This window comes from Bombyx mandarina, chromosome 28 (assembly GCF_030267445.1).
Source record: "Bombyx mandarina strain Sakado chromosome 28, ASM3026744v2".
Classification (NCBI taxonomy): Eukaryota; Metazoa; Arthropoda; class Insecta; order Lepidoptera; family Bombycidae; genus Bombyx; species Bombyx mandarina.
Window position 1 is genome coordinate 2207847 of NC_143233.1, and position 27934 is coordinate 2235780.

General features: G+C 38.5%; 1 protein-coding gene across 1 annotated transcript in view; it reads left to right on the forward strand.

The window, feature by feature from the left end:
• The window catches only part of LOC114240899 (multiple PDZ domain protein), a 189008-nt gene extending 170607 nt beyond the window's left edge, over positions 1 to 18401 (forward strand). The window contains exons 28-36 of the mRNA XM_089739138.1: positions 4244 to 4303; positions 4419 to 4520; positions 5774 to 5845; positions 6825 to 6957; positions 7975 to 8091; positions 9987 to 10111; positions 10626 to 10787; positions 11302 to 11439; positions 12070 to 18401. Coding sequence (XP_089595264.1) covers positions 4244 to 4303; positions 4419 to 4520; positions 5774 to 5845; positions 6825 to 6957; positions 7975 to 8091; positions 9987 to 10111; positions 10626 to 10787; positions 11302 to 11439; positions 12070 to 12240 — 1080 coding nt within the window. The 3' untranslated portion in view covers positions 12241 to 18401. The remainder of the gene's footprint in view (positions 1 to 4243; positions 4304 to 4418; positions 4521 to 5773; positions 5846 to 6824; positions 6958 to 7974; positions 8092 to 9986; positions 10112 to 10625; positions 10788 to 11301; positions 11440 to 12069) is intronic.
• The last annotated feature ends 9533 nt before the right edge of the window (positions 18402 to 27934 follow it).

Below are 27934 nucleotides of genomic sequence, written 5' to 3' on the forward strand. Positions count from 1 at the left end.
GGTACCTCAAGTACCAGTCACCGTCCTCGCCGAACCCGTCGCTTGCGACGAAGGGCTCGACGAGTAAATTAACCCATAGACGCAGCCCACTGAGTTTCTCGCCGGATCTTCTCAGTGGGTCGCGTTTTCGATCCGGTGGTAGATTCTGGGAAGCACTAGTCTTGCTAAGGCCATATAGTATTGGTTGTGATAGGGATTCATTTTTAATTAAAATATACGCAATCTTTGTCGGATGACCACGTTGTAGTATGGGATCGATAAGCTTTGATTCCCGGCCGGTTTTACTGTTTTAAAATCAGTTCAGTATCTTCGTCTGTTTGTTGATGAGGCGATGGACGTGGAACTATTTTCCCTACTCGACGAAACTGTTCGAAAATATACCGTGGTACCTCGACCTACGAGCTTAATTCGTTCCGTAACCTTGCTCGTATGTCAATTTGTTGGTATCTCAAAGATATTTTCCCGATTAAAATTAATTGAAATGCCATTAATCCGTTCCAGCTCCCAAAAAAATCAACTCAATCGTTTCTGTTAAGTTTTTTGAATAAGTTTTTTAAAATCTGAGAGAGGGAGAGACAGGGGAGACAGGGGAGACAGGGGAGAGAGAGGTGGAGAGATGGAGAGAGAGGGGGAGAAAGGGAGAGAGTGAGAAAATATTTTGTAAATGTACAAAAAGCAAAGAACGCGAACCTAACTTAGTAGTTTGCGATTCCTCGTATCTCAAATTTTCGCATCTCTCATCTCAAAGCAAAGTATCGCTCGTTTGGTGGCTCATATCTCAAAACACTCGTGTATTAGAGCACTCAAGATATACATGTCGCAGAATGGTCAAAAATCTTCACTAGTTCTTGACATAGCGGGCGTATGGTGATTAATCGTGCAAAGAGATTACGCAGCACGAAACAATGACAGTAACGAGACGTCTTCACTCTTCCTAAGTCAGGCAACGAATGTGTTTCGATTCAACTCGAGCGATGACACCTCGTGTCTGCCGAAGCGCGTCACCCGAATTGAGCCGATGTCTGACGAGTAGTTGCGGCTCGCATCCACTAGGTGGCGCGCTATCGCTTCGTTTGTAGTGTCCGGATGCGACATATAGATTTTTGTTCGTAAAATTACATAAAACGGTTATTCATTTATGTACTGTAAGAATCCGCAAACAATTTAATGACACAGTTACGAGATACGATACATGTGAACTAATTACAGATCCCGCATAGCTGCTATGTGATAATAACATAATATTTACATAATATGTACACAAAAATGTCTAGTCGGATTTTGATAAAATTTAAAACAATTTACTCGTCGATATCAGTCGTCACTGGGGTGAATTTTATTCCTATCATAAAAACCAAGTGGTATGAAATGTCAACAAATACTCTTATTTTAACTTAACCCAAAAAAAAAGAACTTCAACAAAATAAAATGAAAAAACTGTTACGCCAGTAAGCGCAACGCCATCTATCGTCAAATAGCAGAAACGAATATAAAAAGAGCCAGTAAAAACTAGAACGCTGAAGTAATACAACGCCATCTATTGTTAAATGCCGGAAACGCGTATCAAAAATACTCGGCTTGTCAAAAATACTATTCATGACTTCGGGTGCGTGCGCCAGGCCTCACCTCACGAACTATGGAGAACAGCTGTCAAGGTTTTAATAAGCCAGGATTCCACTTGTCCAAGACTGCTCTGCCAAGAGCAACCGACTATGATGAATCTATAATTCTTGTTTTTTGGTAAAAACCAAAAATGCAATTGAAGAATTGTATATTTTTTTTTAGTTTTTCCGGAGGACGGAGACAGAAAGAGTACTTTGTCCTTTTCTAAACTAACAGAGACTGTTTTATAAGCTGTTAGAAATACATGTTTATAAGTCATTCAAAGTACAAAACTCATTTTCTTAAAATAAATTAATTAAGACACTTCAATTCCACAGGTGCAATATGTACACATAATATGTTGTGGAAGTAAATTTAATTTGTATTATTAAGAATAACTCAAAAACTTCCAGTCAGATATTGATTAAACTTAATAGGAACCCTATGAGCTCCAGCTATCAAATAAACTGGTGGTAGAGCCTGTTGTGAGTCCGCACGGGTAGGCACCACCGCCCCGCCTCTTTCTGCTCAGAAGCAGCAATGCCTTTCGGTTTGAAGGGTGGGGTAGCCGTTGTTACTATACTGAGACCTTAAAACTTATATCTCAAGGTGGGTGGCGCATTTACGTTGTGGATGTCTATGGGCTCTGGTAATCACTTAACACCAGGTGGGCTGTGAGGTCGTCCATAAATAAAGAAGGGGCATCAAAATCGGTTCACACGCAAAAAAGTTAAATTGAGAACCTCCTTCATTTTTGAGGTCGGATAAAAAGTGTACTGCTCCTAACTATATAGAAACTGTACTTTATTTATTAAAGCGGTTGCCAAGGGGGGTTCGCGACGAACAAAGACAAGGACCGTTCCATAAGGCCACGCACACTTGTTAGACATTAAAACAAAAACCATGTAGAATACGGTACCAAACTTACACCGGCGAAGGCTGTGTAAGCAAACGTGAGTTTATAAACTCTATTCATTTAACCTATGTTTTTATTTAAATCGATGGACGGGCTGTTTAGTTATAAGCGAAACTTGTAGAGATCGCAATATAAGTTACGCCATCCTCCATGAGATTAGAATTAGGTCTCATTAAATTAGGTAAGAAGGTTTGCCGCAAGTGGAAGATAAAAATTGGATTAATATTGAAAAAGCATCAATAGGCAGAAAACTTTCAGACAACTTTTTATACATAGAGTACCTAACTCTGAATGAGATACAGCAGTATTATGTGGCAGCGGACTATATGGCATATATATAATATATTATATACTAGCGAACCCGGCGAACTTTGTTCCGCCTTAGAGGCAATAAATGAGCAGACTTTTGATCATGGTCAATTTTTTATTTGGATAATTAATGTAAGTTAAAAAAGCAAGTATTTTAATGATTCTTTATTTGCCATGTATTTTAGTTATTATTATTATATTTACTTGTTCTTCTTCAGTCCTTTCACTCGCAAAGTTTCGAATCCTAGTTGCATTACGATTTCGTCGGGAAAGATTTGATCGTGTTGGTCGCGGCATGGCTTTGTTAATGATTACCTATCTCGGCACAATAAGCTAATAGAAACTTGAAATAAACATATCAACCGGTCAACTTCAAAATTCTACTATAATTAACCATAAACTACATTACGTTTAGCTGTCAGTTACGTTTTGTTATTCCATATCTGTTGCGTTTTGTTATACCATATTTTATGTCACATCCCACAGAAACGTGATAAAAAGTATCCTATGTCCTTCTCCTGATCCTAAGCTACCTCCCCACCAATTTTCAGACAAACCAGTTCAGCCGTTCTTGAGTTATAAATAGTGTAACTAACACGACTTTCTTTTATATATATATAGATTATTAATATATAATAGATTTCGTGCATTAATTTATAAACACTAAGAGTGTGAGCCGTTGATAGATCGACTCTCTGCTAATGCATAAAGTGCGGAGCGTCGGAATACCGACTATTGCGCTATTTGATTAAAGGTGACGCATGCACGTATAATAATATTAATATGTAAAGCAAAAACTTTGTACCCCTTCTTACGATAATGCCACGGACCCAGGACTATAAATTTCCCACACTTATATAGAATATAGAGAAGGAGTGCAGAATGCAAATTTTTTATTTATTATATTATGCATAAAAATACATTAAATAAAAAAAAACATGACGCAGACTACCAACACTTATAATATACTCTTTGGTTTATTGTCAAACTCTTGTTATTGTTTAAAGTCTGTGGTCAAATTGAGAATAGACTAATATTATTTGACAATAGAACCATAATAATTATCAAACTTATTTCAATTAGTTATGGTCGCATTTGAACTATCAGGCGACAACTACCTATTAATAATAATTTTCGAAAGAATCTATCATAAAATAGACCAAACTGTTACGATGTTTAATTATTAAAAAATAAATATGTACCGAAAATATTTTGTACATATAACACTAAATTTATACATATGGAACTAAATAATAGGTAGATAATTATATAAATATAATTAAAAATAATTTAAAAATATGAGCTTTACCATCCACTAAAACTAATCGGTCCTCTTCTCAAGAATCATAGTGCACCTAATCGTTTAGTTTTACTGAATCTGAAAATGGAGGAACTTATGATGATTTTTTTTCTCAGTCGGACGATCGCGACCGATTCGCAGGGTACAAGGGAGTCAGAGACATAACAGTGAAGAAGGTATGCTATATTTTTAAATCTATACTCGAAACTGGTAACAAGATTGTGGCTAGACATTTGGATTGTTTTGTATCAAGAATGCTTTTGCTTCAGAAACATGCTTTTCCTTTTCCAGGGTCCAGCGGGGCTGGGCATCATGATAATCGAAGGTCGTCACACGGAGGCTGGCCGTGGGATATTCGTGTCCGATCTTCAAGAGGGAAGCGCTGCTGAGCAGGTCCTTATTGATGTCAAAGCTTTTTGAATTTGAAAGCTTGCTATGACCTAAATGATAAGACGGCCGGTGTACTCGGATTCACCAAATTAACCAAGCTCACTAATTTAGAGTAATAAAAACACTTTAGAGATCTTAATTCTTATCAGAAAACCCATTCCTTAAAATCCTGAAGTCTCAGGACATTAAGGCGAAGAACATATTGCTGGTGAAAAATTTGGGACTGGTTGGTCTTACCATCATGCGTCATTTTAAAGAGCTCATGATCCTCTTCGCATTCATCCCCATTATGGTTAAAACGGTGAAAGTTAAGGATCCAGGATTCCAGGAGTTGGTAAAGCTGGAAAAGACGTGTTTACATATAGTTAGTTTACCCATAACGCCTGCAACAGCGCCGAATTATCACGAACTCAATACATAAAAGTAAAATTCGTGATTTTTTTATTTTCCTACCTAAGCTGATGGCCTTGAGTGGCCATTTCAGCGTAACCCTAACAAGTAGGTGAGCTCATGAGGCTCAAACCTGACGAAGTTGCCAAACTTAACCCTAGCAAGAGCAGTACTTCGCAGCATCTACCACCATACTGGAGTCACCGTCGACGCCCTAGACACGTCCTTACAGATCCATCAGATCCAATAACCTTTGCACTAGACGCCTTCAGCTCTAGGAGCAGGCTTAGGGATCTCGGTAACCGTACTCGTCGAACTCGACAAAGAGTTCGCCGTGCAACCTAACCCATGAATCAGCTCGCTGAGTTTCTCGCCGGATCTTCTCAGCGGGTCGCGATTCCGATCCGGTAGTAGATTCATTCGCGAAGCAGCTACTCTTCAGTTGTTAGGTCTCCTTCGGAGGCGCTCGGGCAGCTGTTAGCAAATCCCACCCCTCCTGGCTGAGCCTTTGCTCGCCCACCTGTCCTGGTGAAACTGGAAAGGCCTCCGGGCCACCAGTAATCCTTCAATCATAAAAAAAAAAACCATACTGGAAACGCGACCCATTGAGAAGATCTGGCGAGAAACTCAGTGGGCTGTTTCTATGGGTTAATTTACTTGCCGAGCCTTTTCCGCCTTCGTGCTAAGTTCACGCCGGATTATCTCAGCAGGTTGCGATTCCCATCCAGTGGTAAATACGGGAAAGCACTGCTCTTTTCTCTCAGGCTGAGCCCCGTGAGCTCTCCTACCACAATAGTCCCACGAAGCTACTGGCTACTGTTTTTTTTTTTACATATGAACTATAATAGTAAATGATCAATTTGCAGGCGGGACTTCAGATAGGGGACATGCTTCTTGCCGTGAACAGGGATTCCTTATTGAACTGCAGCTACGATTCGGTGAGTGAGGAAAATGATTGACTGAAAAATTGATTGATTGACTTAAAAAAAGAAATCCTGAAATGTAAAGCAAACCGAACTAAAAAAATTTTTTTTTTTTGTTGCTTGTATTTATGGACGAGCTCACGGCCCACCTGATGTTAAGTGGTTACCGGAGCCCATGAACATCTACAACGTAAAGCCCGAACTCATCTTGAGATATGAGTTCTAAGGTCTCAGTATAGTTATTTCCCTGTTCATACCAGTCTGGGTATAAGGGCGAAGTTACCAAAATATTGTATCTTCATCGGTCCCTGGTACGCGTTCAAATTTTTAAGCTCGGACAGACGAGACGTGTTCAAGTCGGTGAAAATTACATTCAAATATAATGGAGATTACGCCGAAGAGAAGATCCGAACGGGTGTAATTACTCGGTAGACCGACGGTCCGAATGTTGTTGTTCGTAACTTGTATGTATGCAAGCTTACCTTGATTATGTCGTAGATTCAGGCATCTGTCAAATATCTTGTGTTGCATGATGGCTACCGTCACACACACAAACAATACATACGTACCAAGCTAATAAAATCGTGCTAAAACCGCACTTAAATCAAGTGTTCGCAACTTCATTCATAAATGGAATAAGCTTTTGAGACGATTAATATGAATTCGATAGACATGTTAAGTGTGATGATCATGGCGTAGCTAATCCTAGAGGAGCCTACTATCCTTTATTAATTGGTTATCTATAAAATTGGCTTACAGACGATAGTTTTACGTGATAACGTCGGTAGCAGAATTATTCGAACTGCTAGCTCTGACGTCATACGAGAAGAGAGATAAATGTGTCACAATTGGGCCGATCGTGCCCTTCTACCGTTTGATCCGCCCTCTCGCTTGCACATACACTCAGGCGGAACGTGACACTTTTTCGTGCGTGCAGCCGTTGATTGATTTATAACACGTAATCACATCAAAAGTTAAATTTTGTTTTGACCAGGCTGCAGCGAAATTGAAACAGGCTGAAGGCGTCGTGATCCTAACGGTCTGCAGTCCCAACATGAAGGATGCTCCGGATAAAGAAGACGGTTCAACTGCCGCCACCACGCCTGGTACTCCAGCCCCTGGTTCTAGTAAGCATATATTATTAATAAGTTGTAAGGTCTTATTATTTTTGTTATAGCTCAACACAGGCCGACCGTAACACAAATCTCCTGGAGTTAATTGAGTTCGGGAGCCCATAGACATAGTCAATGCTACTGTCTATTGAGACATGAGGTCGAAGCTTTGATTGTAAACGACTGTCCGATTCTTAAAATCAGCACGCGTTACAAATGACAAGCAGAAAGATGCGGGCATGCGATATGCACTGCATAGTTAGTAACTGCACGAATATATTGATTTTGCATGTATGATATTTATACATTACCCTACTCTGACTACGCGCTTGCATCACTACCGGCGTGAACTGCAGTAAATCGAGTGGACAGGCTCATGGCTCACTTATTGTTAAACGGTTGCTGGGGTCCATGGACATCAACCCACATCACCCATCTTGAGAGTTGAGTTCTAAGTCTCAGTTTTACAGACAAAGGCTCCGCCAGCTTTTAAACCGAAATGCATTACTTCGGGAAATAGGCAGAGTGGTGGTACCTACCCTTGTGGACTCACAAGATACCACACCACCAGTGTAAGGGCTTGAAAACGTAATAGACAGAGCTGCTTTAGTATCCATATGGTAAACAGTCGACGTCGCCCTAATCACGTCATTTCAGATCCTCTCGATCTACAAACGGTGCTTTTAGGTACCACGAGCACCGGTCATCCGTCTCGTCGAGCCCGTTACTTACGATGAAGGGCTTGTCGAGTAAATTAACGCACAGACACAGCCCACTGTGTTTCTCGCCGGATCTTCTCAGTGGGTCGCGTTTCCGATTCGGTAGTAAATACTGCGCAGCACTGCTCTTGCTAGGGCAAGGGTTAGCAACGTCACCAGGTTAGAGCCCCGTGAGCTCATCTACTTGCTCGGTTACGCTGGCATTGTCCTCTAAGATTACCAGCTTAGGTAGAAAAAACAAGCATCCATAATAATAATAACCACTGATGTTTCTTCGTCATCATCATCACTTAAAGTCCTTCGTTAATTTCAGCACCAACATTAGCGAGTGGTCCTTCGAGACCAGCTAGCAGGAACCAAACTCCGGACCCTGGTCTGACACCTGCCTCCCGCCCTCAAACGCCGAGACCAGCGCCATCGCCGGTCAAAGGTCAGATTCATTATCTTTGGCAGATAGTTGTGACCCGTTATGGAAATCACCAAGGAAACCAGATCAGAAAGACATCCATCATTGGTTATTAGGAAACCACAATGGGCATCATTTGTGCCATAACGAGTGGTGAAAAGCTATTTTGTTTGAACGACATTTTTACAACTTCACAGAGAGCCATTGAAGGCACAAAGTCTTGAAGTTTCGAAAAAAATATCATGAAAAATAAAACTGTTTCATCAATTATTATTTTTTATTTTTTATTGCTTAGACGAGTGGACGATCTCACAGCCCACTTGGTGTTAAGTGGTTACTGGAACCCATAAACATCTATAACGTAAGTGCGCCACCCACCTTGAGACACAATTTCTAAGGTCTCAGTATAGTTGTTACAGCGGCTGCCTCACCCTTTAAACCGAAACGCATTACTACTTCACGGCAGAAATAGGCGGGGCGGTGGTACCTACCCGTGCGGACTCACAAGTGGTCCTACCACCAGTAATTACGCAAATTATAATTTTGCGGGTTTGATTTTTATTACTCGAATTATTTGAATGATGTATGGTAAACATAATTGAGGTTCTATCAAAAACCTCGTACTATTTATGCTGGGATGGATGTAATATGTTCTGCGTAAACCCTGACCCGAAGTCTCAATAGCTCCGACTGGGCTCCCACCCGGTCCGGGGTAGGGCGCCGGCTGTGAGCGGCAGCAGTTTTTAGTGAGGTTCAACTCCCACATACGGGATCCGGCGATTTTCTCCTGTGGAAAAAACTAAAAAAAAAAAAACTATTTATGCTAATACCAATTAAAACGGGTCTTTAATTACAAAGATAAATGTCGCGTGTTAGGCGAAATGCCACTTAAACCGAATAGTCGTCGTGGCCTAAAAGATAAAATGCCCGGTGCATTCGTATCTTACGACTATGCAGGTGTTCGAATCCCGCAGGCGGGTACCAAATTTTCTAATGAAATACGTACTCAACAAATATTCACGATTGACTTCCACGGTGAAGGAATAACATCGTGTAATAAAAGTGAAACCCGCAAAATTATAATTTGCGTAATTACTGGTGGTAGGACCTCTTGTGGGTCCGCACGGGTAGGTACCACCGCCCTGCTTATTTCTGCTGTGAAGCAGTAATGCGTTTCTGTTTGAAGGGTAAGGTAGGGTAGGTTTTACTGTTAAAACTGAGACTTAGAGGTGGGTGGCGGCATTTACGTTGTAGATGTCCATGGGCTCCAGTAAACCAGGTGAGCTGTAAGCTCGTCCGCTCATTTAACCAATAAATAAATAAAAAACACGTGTCTTATATTAATCCTTGCCCGATACAGAGACTAATTAATACTATTTTTGGCGTAATACAAGTTTCATCATTTTGCTAATAGATAGCGCTACAGGTGCGATCTATCTATACTTCTATATTAATATTATGTAGAGGAAATATTTGTTTGTTTGTTTGTATTGAATAGGCTCCGAAACTACTGAACCGATTTAAAAAATTCTTTCACTGTTTGGAAGCTACACTATTCCCGAGTAACATAGGCTATAATCCTTTTGAAAACATTAGGGATCCTTACTAAAACTCCAATAACGTAACCCAAGGTGTAAAAAAATAACCTAAAATATTGTTTACATCGCGTGCCCAGCGAAAACTATTGATGATAGAATAAAATAATATACTACGACTTTGTAGAACACATTATTATCTACAAAAAGTGTCGCGACAGCATGTGTCTAACTATTATAGTTATGCCACAATAAGTGTTCTTTTATTTAAAAAAATAGAACAACGTCAAATATCGTTGAAATTTTTGTTAAATACCCGAGCGGAGCCGGAGCGGGCCTCTAGTTTTTATATAACGTAACATATATTGTTAATATGTGACGCAGCGGAGCCTCCGCCGGAGCCGGCAACAGCGCCAGTGGTTCCCAACCAGGACACGGTTATAGAAATAAATGCGGCCAACGAAGTATTAGGAGTCGTCCTGCTTGGTGGGAGCGACACATTAATTAACGTAAGTTTAACCTGTTGACTGCCATGTAGTTCTGTTACTAAGGCGGCGGAATATCTAGTAGACTCCGGGAGATACGAATCCAAAGATGTTGAGAATGAATCTATTTGTAAGACACCTAAAAAAATGAAACATACATGCAACGTTAGGCAATCCAGACGCCTTGTAACAGAAATCGACAGAATTACTTCAGTGCGCCGCGTAGGGCACCGGTGACAGCTACATCGCAGTCGAAGAGTTAATGTCTCCAATAAATAAATTAATAAAATAAATAAATTTTACTGTCGAATATCTTGAAAAGCAGTTGTGATTCGAACAAAAAGCAATAAAACTGAGGAGTATACCTGGTTAAATCTAAACTTAAAATTCAGATATAATATTTAAAAATAATATAAAATTAGCATCGTGACAACAAAGCCCTATAAATGTTGTTAACGTGTCTACAAAATGAAAAAAAAAACTTTATTAGACTGCAGGGTTGCCACTGCTTACTGTAACTATGCATATCACATTCCAGGGTCCGGCAGCCGTAATCTTGGACATATACAAAAACGGAGCCATAGACAAAGACGGAAGGCTGGAGGTTGGTGACCTGATAACCGAATGCAACGGAGTCGCCATCACGAAAGAAATGGCACACGAACGAGTCTGTCTTACCATTAAGCGAAGAGCTCAGAAAGTAGGTATTGCTCTATACAGAGTGCGACAAATTCAGAGCTAGTGTCTGACATGTTGAGAACCAGTGTCTGACTGATGAGAGCCATTATCTGACAGATTGAGAGCCAATATGGGACAGCCCAGAATCTAACACCATAATATTACCGGAGTTCTGTCTTAAATGGAATTTCCTAAGCCACAGTAGCAACCGGCGACTGAAGGGTTCACTGTACTGTGATCCAATTTACTAGGGTTATTGTTGTACCGCACTGGGGTAGTCGCCGCCATCAATGGAGGGTATCGACCTCATGCGTTAGGGTAGGGGGCGAAATCGCTTCTTTTTCCATCTTTCATATTATAGCCCCTATAATATTTTTTAAAAGAAAACAACTAAAAATTTAACGATTCCAAAGAAGTTTCACTTCAATATATACTTTTTACTCACAAAAGTTTCATATTTACAAAAATTTCATTTTACCCCATTTGGGGTAATTTACCCCGGTTCCTCGACCGCTGACCTATGGGAACAATTTCAGATAAAGCTAACGGTGCACCGGCCGGAGCCGCTGCAGTTCGAGGAGGTGGAGGTGGAGCTGGCGCGGAAGGCGGGGCGCGCCCTCGGGCTCACGTGCGTACCAGCAGCCCGGGGCGCCGCCCTCTACCTAGGGGAACTGGTGAGTACACACGCGACTCTACCACTCACGACTCATACTAGACATACTAGACATGTCGTTCAAAATATCATAATAAGCAATAAAAATACACCTCCGAATATAAAATGGTGCGCGTGAAAGAAGTGAAACTTCTTTTGCGGTGTGTGTAGTATATTGTTGTTTTCTTCATTTTTCATACTTAAATCAAATTTCTCTTGTAATAGGAATGCTGTGTATAAGAGAAAAGATCTCTTCGCCATTTATTTATATTTTAATAAATGATTTAAAGAAGAATATATTTTTTTAAAACAGTCATTAAAAATAAAATATAATATAGTTAATATGTTACTGCCATCTACAGGAGCAATGCGAAGCTAATAACAACCCATCTAGTGGTCGACACCCGTAAACAGAATGTGTTTAAGAGAAACGACCTAGCTCGCTTTCTCCCTATCTCCACGGTCGAGTGGCTCGCAAGACACTGTCTATTTTCTCACCCTCACTCGTCCTAAATTGTATCTTTTCTCTCTAGCCGTAACGAATCTGTCGCGAGCTAAATTTTACTCTCAACGCGCCTAAAGAAGTTTCACTTCGAAAATTGTAATATCGTGAGTTAAAGAGAAAGGGAGCTATAGTTAATGTGTGCTGCAGATACCCGGGTCTCCGGCGGACTTGGACGGTCGTCTGCAGAAGGGTGACTTCCTCCAGGCGGTGGACGGGAAGGACCTGTCGTCTGCAGACCTCATGACGGCGGCGGCGACCCTCAAACTGTGCGGGAACAAAGCTGTGATCAAAGTGAAGAGATTTAAAATCGTGAGATAATTCGTTAGTTTGACAAGCGCTGGTTGACTCGTGGCGTATTTGAATCAGTCTGTTCTGTTAAAGTTGTTTTATTAGTTTGATTTAAAAAAAAAAAAGTTAATAATGAATACTACAAATTTTACAGATTAATGAATCAGTTTGTTTTGAGTGTTTTATTTGCGCTAATGAGGTGTAGGACTTTTCGTAACACCCGGTTCTTCGGAGTTCGACATAATCAAACTAGTCGTAGACATAATCAATACTATGTTTACGGCTTAATTTCGCTTTTTTTTTATTATCATTTATATTACATCGGATGTATCTAACACATAACGATTTTCGTTTTGGTGGACGATATTAATAAACGAGAGATTAAGTCGTAAAAGTGTTTTTAACACGTTGAACGCCATGACGGACACCATGAGTTCCCTAAGGTCTAAGCCGGTGATCGACAACATTGTCAACCAAAAGAGCCAAACCTATATTTATATAATATCTATATAAAAATATCAAATATCTATATAACACATAACTGAATCCCCTTCATGGTGTTTCCCGAGCGCTATGACATGTCCTTCTTCAAACGAGGCTTGTGGAGAGTATTAAGCGGTAGGCAGCGGCTTGGCGATTGCTCAATCGATGTCGCTCCTCGCCAACGCCACATCACCTATTTAAGGAAGCACTCGTTTTCAGAAATATTTATGAACGCAAATTAACATCAAATGTCAACAATGTCACTGTCATTAACTGTCACAATTTCTTGGTTATTTTGTTCAATTCATAGACCTATATAATAGGGACACGACATATTGTTCTATACGTACAATTGCTTATATAAATAGCACCCATTTTTAAGGCACATACATAAACATATATCTATCTCGTTCTTACTCAGCACTTTAACTCGCAGGAAAACAATATAACAGTATTTCAGTGCGTACATAAAATGAAACATGAATATACGTAAATATCTCCGTCTCCGTCTAATGAGGCCGAAAATCCGCCATGTTTAGCGCGCCAAATGTCATTGTCACGTCAGTTCGGCCGTCTGTTTTGGGTTGTACATTATTTATTGACTTTGATATCGATTTAATATGATTGATTATATAAAATTTCATAATTTATCATGCTTAAAACATACAAAAATAATAATTAAAACGTATTTTATAGGATCTCAAGAAAGTCGATGCCCTAAAACTATTATCTATATGTATTTAAATTCATTATGGAGCCCTCATCCGAAAAATCCATTTTTCGGTCGGAATCTATTGATCATGACACTAATCATAAATACCACTTTAAAATATGTCATCAAAACATATTTAGACATTCTGTTTAGATATTTCGGGAAAAAGGCTACCGACAAAATCTCTTCGGAACTATTTAAATAAAATAGTTTTATTCCGCAGTGAGTAAAACACTATTGTAAATTTGTTAAATATTTAATAATTAAGTGATTTTAGAGAGGAAGTCACAAGGAATGACGTTTGTAATTAATGAATAAATGTTCTGTAGGTGTTTTTTTTTTCACGCGGTCCCTTGATAAGTTTAAAATTTGAATCACTCTCAGGCGAAAGTGATTCAAATGGTGCGGCGCACCTTCCTTGGGGTGCGCTGCGGTAGTATGTTACGGACTTTAGAGTCAGCAAAACAATTAAAATAGATTGTAATAGTCTAAGAAAAACACGTACTCAAAATACGATAACATTTAGCATGCTAGAAATGGGCTGATGGCTTTGAACTACGCCATATCTTTGTGTTTTGCGACAAACGACAACTTTATAAAATCAGTGTAGCAACTTTTAAAAATCATCATATCGTTTACTTGGCAAATTCGAAGGACGAACTTGTCTTAGATTTCACCCATCTAAATCATATCATATTTGCACATAACAATATACCTACCTACTTCCCATTAAAGTATAAATTCTACAAATAAATAATACTCAACAATATTTAAAATAAAATGAGCCAAGAACGTTTATCAATAAAACCTGATAACATTGAAATCTTTTGTACAGCACTAAAGCCGCCATGTTTTGTGGCCAGATGACGTCACAGTGGCACGAAATTTTGGTTGACGTTTCATTTCCATAGGTTTCCTACTTCATTGGTTCAATTGTAATAAAAAATAAACAGTTAAACATACCTAATACTTAAAAATAATTTGTACTTTATTTTAATACTAGGTATGTACTTTTTTCCTATCTATATATCCTATATATTTCTATCCACTATACTTTATCAGAAAAAAAAGGTGGCAACCTTAGTTGCGGCCCACTGCATTCAACATGGCTTCTAGTCTGGCGTTCAACGTGTTATTTAAGTAATGTAATAATTAGCTTGTAATCAAAATATTTATTTTTAAATATAATACAAGTTTTACTCGCAAAAAATGTTAGTAAAAGTTTTATAGTTCGTTAGCTTTCCTTTGTTTAAAGTAAATAAGCCACACCGGCAATACCTACTGAGTTATAGTTCAAATATATTATAAGTATTAGAATCATTTTTCTCTTAAAAAATAGCGGAACTAAGCATTGAGTGAACCTTAGACTCAAAATAAAACATTAAGTAAATACAAACTTTTGGTGCGACAATCTTCATGTAAAATAATTGATAGGCCAAATTTCATGAAACTGTAAAAATATTTTCATGTTTGTTTCAACTTAGTGACTGACAATAAATCTGTTAATAAACCGAAAAAAAGATATGGCCAATTATAAAAAAAAAGAAACGTAAAGTTTTTGGAGATTTTTTACAGAAACATTTTTATATTTCGAAATGAAAAAAAAACCTTATAAATCGTTTTAATTTACAAAAAAAATATATTCAGAGTTATCGAAGTCACTTATATTATTGTAGTGTAAAATTTAATTAATATAATTAATACAGTATTTGCGTCTTAGTGCATAGTTACATACTATTAATTATTGGACTTTTTGGTGGGAACGCGTGGAGTGAAGTTGTGTGATTTGTTTTATTTTGTCTATTTAGTGTTTCTTCAGGTTTAAATGTGTAATAACGGTGGTTTATTAACTGTTTAATATCTGTGAAAGTGCACAAATGTGGGACAATGAAACAAAGCCGCTGGACGCAACTTCTCGGGATCCTCCAAAAAGTCCACTGAAAAAATCTTAGTAAATGACCACCATTTTACTAAGATTATATTTCATTCCATATCATCTCATTTCATTTAATTTCATCCCAGTTGATTAATGTCTCAAATTAAACATTTTCATTTCATTTCACTCCATATTATCATTTTTCATAAAAAATAAGAATATAAATAAAAATAAGACATGACTTAAAGGTCTTAGTTACCAGGTCATAAAATCACTTAAAAAAAAAACTACTAATTATTTGAACATTTCGAAATATTCTGAATTAAAGTGTATTTATTTGATATTTACCAATAAATTGTTATATCATGTTAATTGAAAATTAATTAGATTGTTTTAATTTGAGCATACTTATTAAAATCAAAATACGTACTGCAAATGTAAATTGAGAAATAGGTTACTTTATTAAATATTTCTATAATATTATATTTATACACAATCACAATATTATACCAAAATTGACACATAAGAAACGACAGAGAGTTATACACAATTGTATATTTATTTACAAATATATGAATTAATATTACACTATATATTATGCATAATATATTTTATGTTAAAATTTTAATAAGTTTATGAAACAACCACTTAACTCACATTTTTTTAACTGATAGATTATTTATATTAGATTATAAAATTATTTGTGACACATAAAAAAGTGCTTGTGAAATGTATGACTGTCGAATGTAATATAATAATATGTAGTGTATAATTTATAATTACTTAAAAAACTATTGAATGTGAATAGTTAGATATTTAGAATTTATTAGGCCGGAAGAACCCGTTGTTGGTAGATTAAAATACAATATTATGATTAAAATTTATATTTCTCATCTCATTTCTAAATTGTAAACAATTGGTGACCATCGCTAAGTAAATGAGTATCAATTACATTACAGAACTAAATGGGCTAAGTTTTTAAGTTGTATATAATTAATATATTTTAAAATAAGTACAGTTTTTTCATATATATATTTTTTAAATAAAGTGAAATTAGTAATTCATTTAGTGATTTCTAGTCTTAAATAATGACAGTTGTATTTATGTAAGTGCCAGAAATACGAATTACCTAGATCTGCAGTTTTAGTCATTTTTTTATAATTAAATTTGAAAAAAAATGATTTCGTTCAAACACTGATAATAAATTTTATTTACACAAATTACACTAGATGTCATTGCTAATAACAGTCCTAGACTCAACTACACAATCCACAATGAAATAGCGGAGTCTTCTTTCTAAGCCAATTAGTTGAGCTGTGATTTTTTCACTGAACTTCAAGCTTTATTGTGTGTTATAATGAAATCTGAATCAATTCTTATTAATTATTGTAATAAATTCCACAGTTTTCAATTCGAACTAGTATATTTGTTATTATGAAACCCAGCTACGGCTAAATAACTAGCCTTTCTGTCAATTCGATATATATTCAAGAGGCACTTACGCAAATACAAACATTATTTTAAAAATATTAGCTTAAAGAAATTGCCTTTTAGGTGTCTAGGTTTTTAGGCTTCAATTTGCAATGATATATTTTTATTCATAAGCAGAATGCTAGAGATATTTATCTAACTAATATTATAATCTGATTAAGCAGGAAAGAAATGAATTGATAAAATTTATAAAAAAAATATATTCGAAATAATCGATTTAGCGTTACGTATTAACAATGTAATTTAATATTAAATTTAAACAAAGAAAAAAAAAGTAGTTAACAATTATTATATTTCTTTATTATTCATTATTTAAGAATAAATGAGAATTAAAAAAAAATCAAGCTTCTATTTAAATTATGTAAACAGTTTAAATAATAATAAAATGGGTTGCGTAGCATAATTCTAAATTGTTGTAAATTGTAAAAAAATATATCGTTTTCACCCATCAGGGCCTTAACGGACATAATTATAAATAGGTAGTATTTATGGTTAATATTTTAGAATATTTTATTTAGCTAAACTTTAACAACATTTGTATAGATCGTTTGATATCAAAGTTAGGTAGCTTTGAAAGATTTGCGCCACATTTATCTCTAAGTTCGTTCGAAAAATATATATACGGATTAATAGTATTTATTTTGATAGGTGGCGTATATTAATAGGTATACTACTACTAAGAAAATAATACTAAAAATAGAACTAAGAATTGAATACCTAAGCCTAAGACGACAAAGATAAAGATTGTATTAATTGCGCCTCAATGAATGCTCCGTGTTATAATGCGTTTAGGTTTGGATCGGCTGCAGCATACCAAATACCAAAATCGCAAAAACCAAGGTTATACCAATACAAAGATCGCAAATACCAAGGTTATAACCAATACCAATACCAATACCAAGAATATGTCAGTGACCTCTATGTCCTATTGGAAACAGCTTCGAAGTTCCAAAAGTGGGTAGAATTATGACAACTTTATAAATTCTTCAATTTTATTTTCACTATTCAAGTTAAAGCTCACGTCGCGGAAATTGTATAAAAATTAATAAAGATATTTTGAACCTTCTAAAGCTTCGTTCGTGACTAGTGGGGCTTGTAAAATTCAATGTCAAAAAAACCGGAAACGGTTGTTTTAAAAATATTCAGTATTTAGCCCAAAAGCCCTCAAAGCTACCTAATTTGATAAGGCTTTTTTAAATTTACCTTATCAGTCTGATGCTGTCAGAATTTGTCATTGAAAGCGTTTTTAGGGTTTGAGTCTAAATAGAATCTAAATAAATAGTCTAATCTAATTCAATATTAATTCGATATTAATTCGTTCATAGTATAATACTATACATACTCGCAGTTTGATGCCAAAAATCTACGTAAATTCGCTTGTATCTGAGATTTTGAATATTATTAATAATATAATGATTACACGTACACAAATTCGTTACGTGTTTGTAAACTTTTAGACGATTTTGTATAGAAACGCCTTTTCTAGATTTAAATAAAAAAAATATTTACGTACGTAACGCGTCAATAGATTTTACGTATAGTAATTAATATTTAGTACACGTAACATTTAAATGTATTATTACATTTTTAGAATTTGTAAAATATTTAAAAATAAAGACGTATATTGAATGTTTTTTTTTTTTCATGAAATTCAAAGAAGTACCTGGAAATTTAATGTATGTTTAACATATCCAAAATCAATATCGTTTATATCAATTTACATGTTATTTAACATGCTTCTGAGAGTACTAAAACTAAGCTCTGGCACTGGTCCTAAGGACAGTCACCGACCTTAGAAAATCCCACGGCAATCCCAAATCCACGGCTCAAAGGGCATTTAAAGATTGACAAAAATCAAGTAGGTATATTTATTTATTTTATATTATTATTATATATTTATTTTATATTTTATTTATTTATTAATATTAATACAATATATTCACTGTGAAAATAAAATATGAATAAAAATATAAAATAAACTACTAGAGTAAGCTTCGCTAAATTAACAAAAAGGGGCTTAGAAAAATCATTTTAAATCTTCGAAAAATGCAAAATTATACATCTACAAAAACAAACAAAGCAGTGCGTTTTATGTTAATCAGAGATCGTACAGTGGCGTGGAATATGACATTGTTACGCAGTCTTGCGTGTCTGTACGAAATAAAAAATGAGTAGGAAATGAATACCGGCATCAAAACGAACATCAAGCATTATTAAATAGCAAAGAACGATGCATTTTACGTTAGTTTGCCTGCGTCTTAAAAGTCTATGGCTGATATTAATATGAGGTAGCAAATAGTGAATGCTGGAATGGTCCTTCTCCCAGTCACCTATGGACGGCGCAACATGTTTTCTCCTTCCATACTCCTGTATCCCGGTCATCGTTCCCACTGAACCCGTCGCTTGCGACGAAGGACTCTATGAGTAAATTAATCCATAGACACAGCCCACTAAATTTCTCGTCGGATCTTCTCAGTGGGTCGCGTTTGCGATCCAGTGGTAGATTTCGCGAAGCACTGCTCTTGCTAAGGTCAGTGTTAGCAACACTCCCGGATTGATCCATGTGAGCTCACCTACACGTCAAGTAGAAGTAGTAACTGAAATAGCCTCTCACGGCATCAGCATAGGTAGGGGAAAAAAACTATGATATACCATTTTTTCGTTCACTCCCATCTTACGCATATCGTCTTTCACACAATCCATCCATTTTTTCTTAGGTCTATATCTTCTTCTAAAGCCTTCCACATTCAAAGTTAAAACTCTCCTACCAACCTCATTGTCATTTCGTCTCATCACATGTCCATACCATCCCAAACGCGCACTTCTCAACTTCTCTGTCACAGGTGCCACTTTCAGATTTCCTCTAACATATTCGTTCCGTACTCTGTCTATTCTCATGCCTCACTAATAACTTATATAGGTTTATTGACATACCTACCTGCCCCGCGATTTTCCCCCGTCAGAATGAAATAGTTTTGATGCTCCCGGGATAATGAGTTGCATGTCACTCTCTGGTCATATGATCTATCTGGAAATAGGAAGGGTGGATAATCTTGCGGGTTTCATTTGTATTCTTCTTCTTAGTCGAATACTTCATTGCTGAAGGTCGTGTCCTTGAAAGCCCTTCGTGGCTCTTTGTACCCTCAGCTTTCATTTGCTTCGGTTTTCGGCTACTCTCAGGGCGTTGGTAACAGAGAGTACTGTGAGCGCAGTTATCTGATCCGACCAACGGTTTGGTGGCCGGCCGGCGGGTCTTTTCCCTTCTACCTTGCCCACCACAATCAATCTTTCAAGGCTGTCTGGTGGCCGCCGAGCGATATGATCATTTGTATTACACGATATTATTCCTTCACCGTGGAAGATTCAAGAACATTTGTTAAGTAGCAAGCAATCAAATAGTGATACCCGTTATATTGAAGTATTACAGTATACATAAGACTATTTCGACACATGCAAGGAATAACATTGTAAATCATATTTAGCTACAATCACAATCTTACACAGCTTTTTACAATGTTATTCCTTGAACCTGTCGATTTAATTTTAACTAGAGGTCCCGCAGTAGTCGAAATTCGACTTTAATTAATTGGAATTGTATAATAAGTTTGTACACTATTATGATTGTATTTTATACTTCTGTAATCACAAATTTCGCCAAGGCTACACTATAAAAAATATTAATAAAGACAAACAATATTTAATCTATTCTCAATTAGACCACAGACTGAAGAACAAAAGTTTGACAATAAATAGTATGCATGTGTGTGTGCGTCAAATATATGGTATGTAGTGTGTGTAATGTTTTCTTTATTGATTGAATGTATCTTTTATGCATAATTTTAAAAAAATATTAGCATTGTGCACTTCTTCTCTATATTCTCTATAAGTGTTGAAAATGTCATACTCCTCCGTCCGCGCAATTTTCGTAAAAAGGGATACAAAGTTTTTGCTTCACGTATTAATATATAGATGACTTATTATCATTGTTATTATATAAACCAACAAACGTTTGGCTGTTTTGACCATTTTCCTGTTTTTTTTTTTTTTTTTTCCTACCTATGCTGTTAGCCGTGAGAGGCTATTTCAGCTTCACCCTAACGTTTGTAGGTGAGCTCTCGGGGCTCAACCGGAGAGTTGCTAACACTGACCCTAGCAAGAGCAGTGCTGTGTCTATGGGTTAGTTCGCTCGTCGAGCCCTTCGTCGCAAGCGACGGGTTCGACGAGGACGGTGACCGGTGCTTGTAGTGCCTAAAAACACCGTTAATGGATCAGGAGGATCCGTAATGACGTGCTTTGGGCGACGTCGACGATTTACCATTCGGTCTACTGGGTCGGGTATGTAATTTCCAGCGGCTACGATGAGAGGGTTCTCATGTCGTGTCGCCTTCTCAAAATGGCGCAGCGATGCCGACTGCAGATACTTACTAACTGAATCGAGCTCCAGGTCATCGTGGAGATCCACGTTCCTAAGGAACCAAGGCGCTCCGACGGCTATCCTGCAGAATCGTGATTGAAATTTTCCTGTCGCCTTCAAGGATGTTTATCATTGATTTCGCGTGCTTTGGTGTTTTTTTTTGACATTTTTGAAACTTATTAATAATTTAATTCTAATTGCTTAACTCAGACAGTTGCTTCGAGACATTGCAAATAAATTTACCGAACAGGTTAGTTTGGAAATACGTTGTGGCTTGAATAATTCTGACCATCCAAAAATGTCGGGGATCATGCGACTACCTAACTATTTTGTTTTATAACTAGATTCATTGAATTAAAATTGCTTTTTTATAGCTTACATAGGGTGTACGAGTTCACAGCCCCCCTGGTGTTAAGTGGTTACTGGAGCCCACAGACATCTACAACGTAAATGCGCCACCCATCCCGAGATACAAGTTCCAAGGTCTCAGCAAAGCTAACAACGGCTACTCCGCCCTTCAAACCGAAACGCATTACTGCTTCACGGCAGAAATAGGCGGGGTGGTGGCACCTACCCGTGGGGACTCACAAGAGGTCCTACCAGGTCCTTACGGTTTCATCATCATCATCCTGTATCTCTCCACTGCTGGACTCTCCCATACTCCGCCACTTTGGACGGTAAGCCGACAGATGGCGGTATAATCATCAGTAATAAGCTAAGTGCCTAAAATACACCAAGACATGGGCAACAACATGCCCTGAGTAAAGAACATACCTAGTACTGCAGTCACCAACCCGCTTACCAAGTGTGGTGACTAATGGCATAACTCTCAATGGACAAAGCACAAAATTTTACGGTTTAATCTAGTGTTTTTCTCGCATACTGTAGTTTAATCACTTCCAACATTTCGAACACAGCCGTCGTTAGAAAGTCGTCGTGACCTAAAGGATAAGACGTCTGACGTCCGGTGCATTCGTGTCGAGCGATGCACCGGTGTTCGGATCCCGCTGGCGGGTATCAGTTTTTCTAATGAAATACGTATTTAACAAATTTTCACGATTGACTTCCACTGTGAAGGAATAATATCGTGTAATAAAAATCAAACCCCCAAAATAATAATTTGTGTAATTACTGGTGGTAGGACCTCTTTTGAGTCCACACGTGTGGGTACCATCACCCTGCCTATTTTCTGCCGTGAAGCAGTAATGCGTTTCGGTTTGAAGGGTAACAATAAACAGTGCAGTATTCGAGATGTTGGGGATGTTGCGGAACTCTTAGGGTGTTCCGTTGGTCGCCTTCAACACGATCCCCTGGAGCATGATCGTGGAGTCATTACGGTTTCACCGCGTCCCCACCGGTCTCCGTAATCTGATTGAGGATTATCTCTCAGGGCGGGCGGTGATCTTCCCCGAGCGGAGTGGGTGGGGACGAAAAACAGTGTCGCGTGGGGTTCCACAAGGGTCGGTACTGGGTCCACTCCTTTGGAATATAGGCTTTGACTGGGTCCTCCGCGGGGCTAACCTACCTGGCGTCGAAGTGGTTTGCTACGCTGACGACACGCTGGTGACGGCTCGCGGAGACGACTACCGGTCAGCAGCCGTCCTGGTTGTGGCTGCAGTGGCAACTGTGGTAAGACGAATAAAGAGACTCGGCCTCGAGGTGGCCCTCCAAAAATCCGAAGCAGTGTGCTTCCACTCAGTTCGGAAAGGGCCACCTCAAGGCGCGAATCTCGTAGTCGGGGGTGTCACCATTGCTGTCCAGCCGAAGCTCAAGTATTTGGGCCTCGTGCTGGACAGCAAATGGAGATTCGACCACCATTTTAAAGCGCTGGTTCCGAGGCTCATGGGGGCGGCAGGTGCGCTGACCCGTCTTCTTCCCAACGTCGGAGGATGCAGCGCCGGTACTCGGCGACTGTACCTTGGGGTGGTGCGCAGTATGGCCCTGTACGGTGCTCCCGTGTGGTCGCCCGCACTCTCCGCGAGAAACGCGGCTCTGCTGCTCAGAGCTCAGCGGGCGCTCGCGGTGAGGGTCATCAGGGGGTACCGCACCGTCTCTCAAGATGTGGCCTGCGCTCTCGCCGGATCCCTACCCTGGGACCTCGAAGCCGAAATCTTGGCTGCGGTATATCGGCGTAAGGCGCAGGCCTTGAGTCGGGGACGGTCGCCCGGCCCGTCGGCTGTCGGTCGGTGGAAGCGGTGTAGCATACGCTAAGTGGAGAGAGCGATTTCTGAAGGAACTTGGCCAAACTTCGGCCACCCGCCGGCGCACCCTCGAGGCCCTGGTGCCCGTGCTGGAGGCATGGTCGGATCGGCGTCACGGCGTACTCTCCTTTCACCTTGCGCAGGTCCTCTCGGGACATGGCTGTTTCGGGAGGTACCTGTGGAAGGTCTGCAGGAGAGAGCCACATCCGGGCTGCCACCAGTGCGGGCACCCGGACGATGACGCGCAGCACGCGCTCGAAACGTGCCCGCGTTGGGAGCACTCGCGGCGAGATCTCGTCGCGGTGCTGGGGAGAAACCTCTCCCTGCGGGCTGTCGTCGCCCGCATGTTAGAGGATCAGGGCTCGTGGGAGGCCATGGCCAGGTTTTGTGACCTGGTAATGGCGTCCCGTGAGGCTGAGGAGCGTGAAAGGGAGTGGGATCCCTCTTCAGCACCTCAGCGCAGAAGGTGGGATGGCCGGCGCGAGTGTGAAGCTCCCGCTCAGCCCCCGTAGGGACTATTAGGTGGCGGGTGCGGGGGTGCCCGGTACTCGACTGTCGGTCCGGTGGTGGGGCGGTGCAAGGTGGCTCCTGTGCGCTGCCCACGGTGTATCTCCCGAAATGACGTCCTTCGGGATTTTCCCGGAGATGAAATCCCGTCTTATCATCAGGACGGGTACCGGCGAAGGCGGACTTTCGGCGCGCACTGCGGTACCGTAGGTCTGGTGTAGCCGGTGTGGTGGAGCTCGATGGGGTTTAGTCGGTAGTCGTTCTGCGGGGCAAGTGCTTCGCGCGCCTTTTTCAAGGCGTAGTCTCTTGCGAGGAATTCGGGGAGGTGGAGGACCTTCTCGTCCCCCTCTTCCTCTCAGGAGGCGCCGGAGTCCGACATAACCCGGTTCGTTACCCCCCCGGACCGGGTATACGTAAATGGATTCCCCAGCGTTAAAAAAAAAAAAGGGTGTTCCGTTGGTACATAGGGCATTCAAAGGTTTTTTCCACTTGACTCTCTCTTGCGCATGCTCTTTAACATCCAGTTCAGGCCGGCAGTCCTCATCTCGGTTTCCACGGTGCTCCGCTGTGTGTACAGAGCGACCAAGTCTTCTCCTGACATGCGGTTGCCACTAAGATTGATGCTGCGTTGACTACACTGCGCCGTAGTGTGTCCTATTCAACGCCATTTCCGATGGGCAAAGTCTTGCGCGATGGAAATTTGGTCACATTTAATCCAGAAGGCCAGAATATGTATGAGAAGGATTAACCTCAAACTTGTTGGGAAGAATATGTATAATTAAAGTTGTAAAAGCAAAATTGAACCGTGAAACTGGTTTTAATTTCCGAGCAGGTACAACTGACTCAGTCCAATGCCCAAATTACTATTGACATTTTAAACGAACATACATTTGCATTATTTTCTCTGGTGTTTATTATAGTTTATGTTTGTGTTTCGAAATTTTCTCGCATACTACACAATATCCCGATATCACACAGCCCTGATATACTACCCTGGTTTGTTCTAATATCATCCAAAATATGTATAATCATATTTTGAACAAGTCGTCTGGACTGGACTGCAAATTTTTGAATTTTATATATTATTTATTATGAGATAGTACGGCCGTGAGTTGCCCTACAGTTCATCACATACCTGATCCTGTGGACAGAATGGTAAACAGTCGATGTCGCCCTAAGCACGTCATTACGGAACCTCCCGATCCATTAACGGTGCTTTTAGGTACCTGAAGCACCGTTCACCGTCCTCGTCGAACCCGTAGCTTGCGACGAAGGGCTCGACGAATGAATTAACCCATAGACAAGGCCCATTGAACTTCTCGCCGGATCTTCTCAGTGGGTCACGTTTCCATTCCTGCGGTAGATTCTGCGAAGCACTACTCTTGCTCGGGCCAGTGTTAGCAACACCTCCGGTTTGAGCTCCAAGAGCTCACCTACACGCTAGGGCTGATATAGCATCTGAAGGCTATTAGTATAGGTATGAAAAAGAAAACAGTTCATTACGCATATGTATATAGTAATAATTATAATGTATATATTCGAACATCGTTTTTTTTTATTTTTATTATAACAACATCTGAGGCCGTCAGCGCAAAAGTGGCCAAACCCACAATTTTTCATAATCATGTTTATATGTATATTGCAATTTATTTAAAAAATATATATAATAAATTTTGATGCAAAACCGGCTTATCCATAGTTTCACCCATAGATGACTTTGTAAGAAGCTCCTGTCCTGGTGAAACTGGAAAGGCCTTCGGGGCACCAGTAATCTTTCAATCATAAAAAAAAAAGAACTTTGTAAGAATTATTTTTGCGCGTATTGTTTTTTTGCCTATTCAAAATTGAAATTCATGAAAGCTTAAACCTCATTCCTCCATAATAACTATGGCCACTTTTGCGCTGACGGCCTCATCTATCAATTTTTAAAACTTCAATTCTTTATTGTTATTACAAACACTATTTTTAACGGGGTAAAACGACATTGACGCAGTTCTAGAAGCTTCGGCACACTGCCTAGCACCATGGTCATGGAATATCTTGAAGTCATATACCAAACATTTTAGACGTAGATACTGACTTTAAAACCGAATAGGGTCACTAACCATTACGACGGAACGATTATAAATTAAAAGCAATGAAAATAAAATTAATTATATTTATTTAAAGCTTAGACACACAAGAACAATAGTAAAGTGATAAAATTTCAGATCAATTAAGACATTTATAATTAATTATACATATTAACAAAATTTGATTATTTCCACGTATTCCCGTACTGGTTTCAATATTTGTATTTTTAAGAAATCAACATGATTTGTTTACGAACACTCTTTATCACATTCACAGTTTTCTTTATAAATATTTCGTACAAACAAAAATATGCGATGAAAATTTTACTAAAGACAAGGAAATAAGTACATCTAACAAAATGTGAAAGCAAGAAAATTATTTCATACAGGGATAATTAAAAAACACGCTGCTATGAAACAATTTTATGTTGCAAGTAATATTAAGTTGAATTTTTTTTTTTATATCTTACATGAGTGGACGAGCTCACAGCCCACCTGGTGTTAAGTGGTTACTGGAGCCCATAGACATCCACAACGTAAATGCGCCACCCACCTTGAGATATAAGTTCTAAGGTCTCAGTATAGTTACAACGGCTGCCCCACCCTTCAAACCGAAACGCATTACTGCTTCACGGCAGAAATATGCAGGGTGGTGGTACCCACCCGCGCGGACTCACAAGAGGTCCTACCACCAGTAATTGAATGCTTAAGTTTAACATTTCGTGTTATATCTACCGATGTTTTTTTTAATACGCTTTTATTAGCTTCAGACGTATGCATGTTAGTATGTAAAGGAATCTTTGAACATGATTTTGAACACCTTCAAAACGTCAGATTAACTCGAAATTTGGTATACTTATTAAAGACCGATGACAATTCAATATAAAAAAATTGAAAAAATTTAAATTTAACTAAAAAATGAAATATAAATAATAGTTTAAAAAAACTAACAAAATACGCTTTTATAGAAAAACCAACTAAAAAGTAGAAAGTCAATTTTAATAAATTTGAATTAAAAATAGTTTAAGAAAAAATGATTTTATTGTAAAAAAAGCGCGGGGTGCATGGTATCAGTAGTTAAAAATATTTTATGAACAGATAATATATTAGTAGAAGGGTCATTTTGAAAATATCCTGAAAACCACCCCACGCTTTTTTACAATAAAATATTTTTTTCTTACACTATTTTTAATTCAAATTTATTAAAATTCTTTTTTCTATTTTTTAGTTGGATTTTCTTTAAAGACGTATTTTGTTAGGTTTTTTAAACTATTTTATTTTTATTTTTATATGTAATTAATCTGAAACGTCATATAATTAGTGAATTATAGTTTTGTTCATTTTCTTGAATCATTATTGTCTTCCTGTAAAATTAACACTTATGACCTACGAAAACCGCTTTGGATAGAAAAAAAAGTATGTTCGCTTGCGACTTATTCGAAATAGCGATGGTATGGAATAGTTTATTTTCTATTGACTTTGATCTTTGAAATTGAGTTGTCATCTTTCTATTAGTCCAACGAGTACATCAGTCGCCTGTTTGAAGTGGTCCGCCGACATGAGCATTGCTAGAAGCAAATCCGCGTAAAGCCAACGAACGGCAATGAAGAAAAGAAATTAATCACATTTTTGCGTCTCTAAATCTATCGCATCCCATACCTAACATCTGTGTTCAACTTACATTAAAGACATCACAACAAAATTTGAGCCCAAATACTGATACTTCATAATAAAATACAATCACTTAACCGCTAACGTTGCAATGAAAAATATATTCAAAATTGGCAAAATTGGTGAAAAAAAAAATCTTACTTCAATATTATTAGTACATTAACGACATTAAGTAGATTAATTATAATTATAAACGTCATCAAACAAAAATGTTGTTTTACGAGGAAAGAAATACAAATAAATATTATGAACACGTAATCTGTTTGATTTTTCCTTATCCTTATTCTATAATCTATA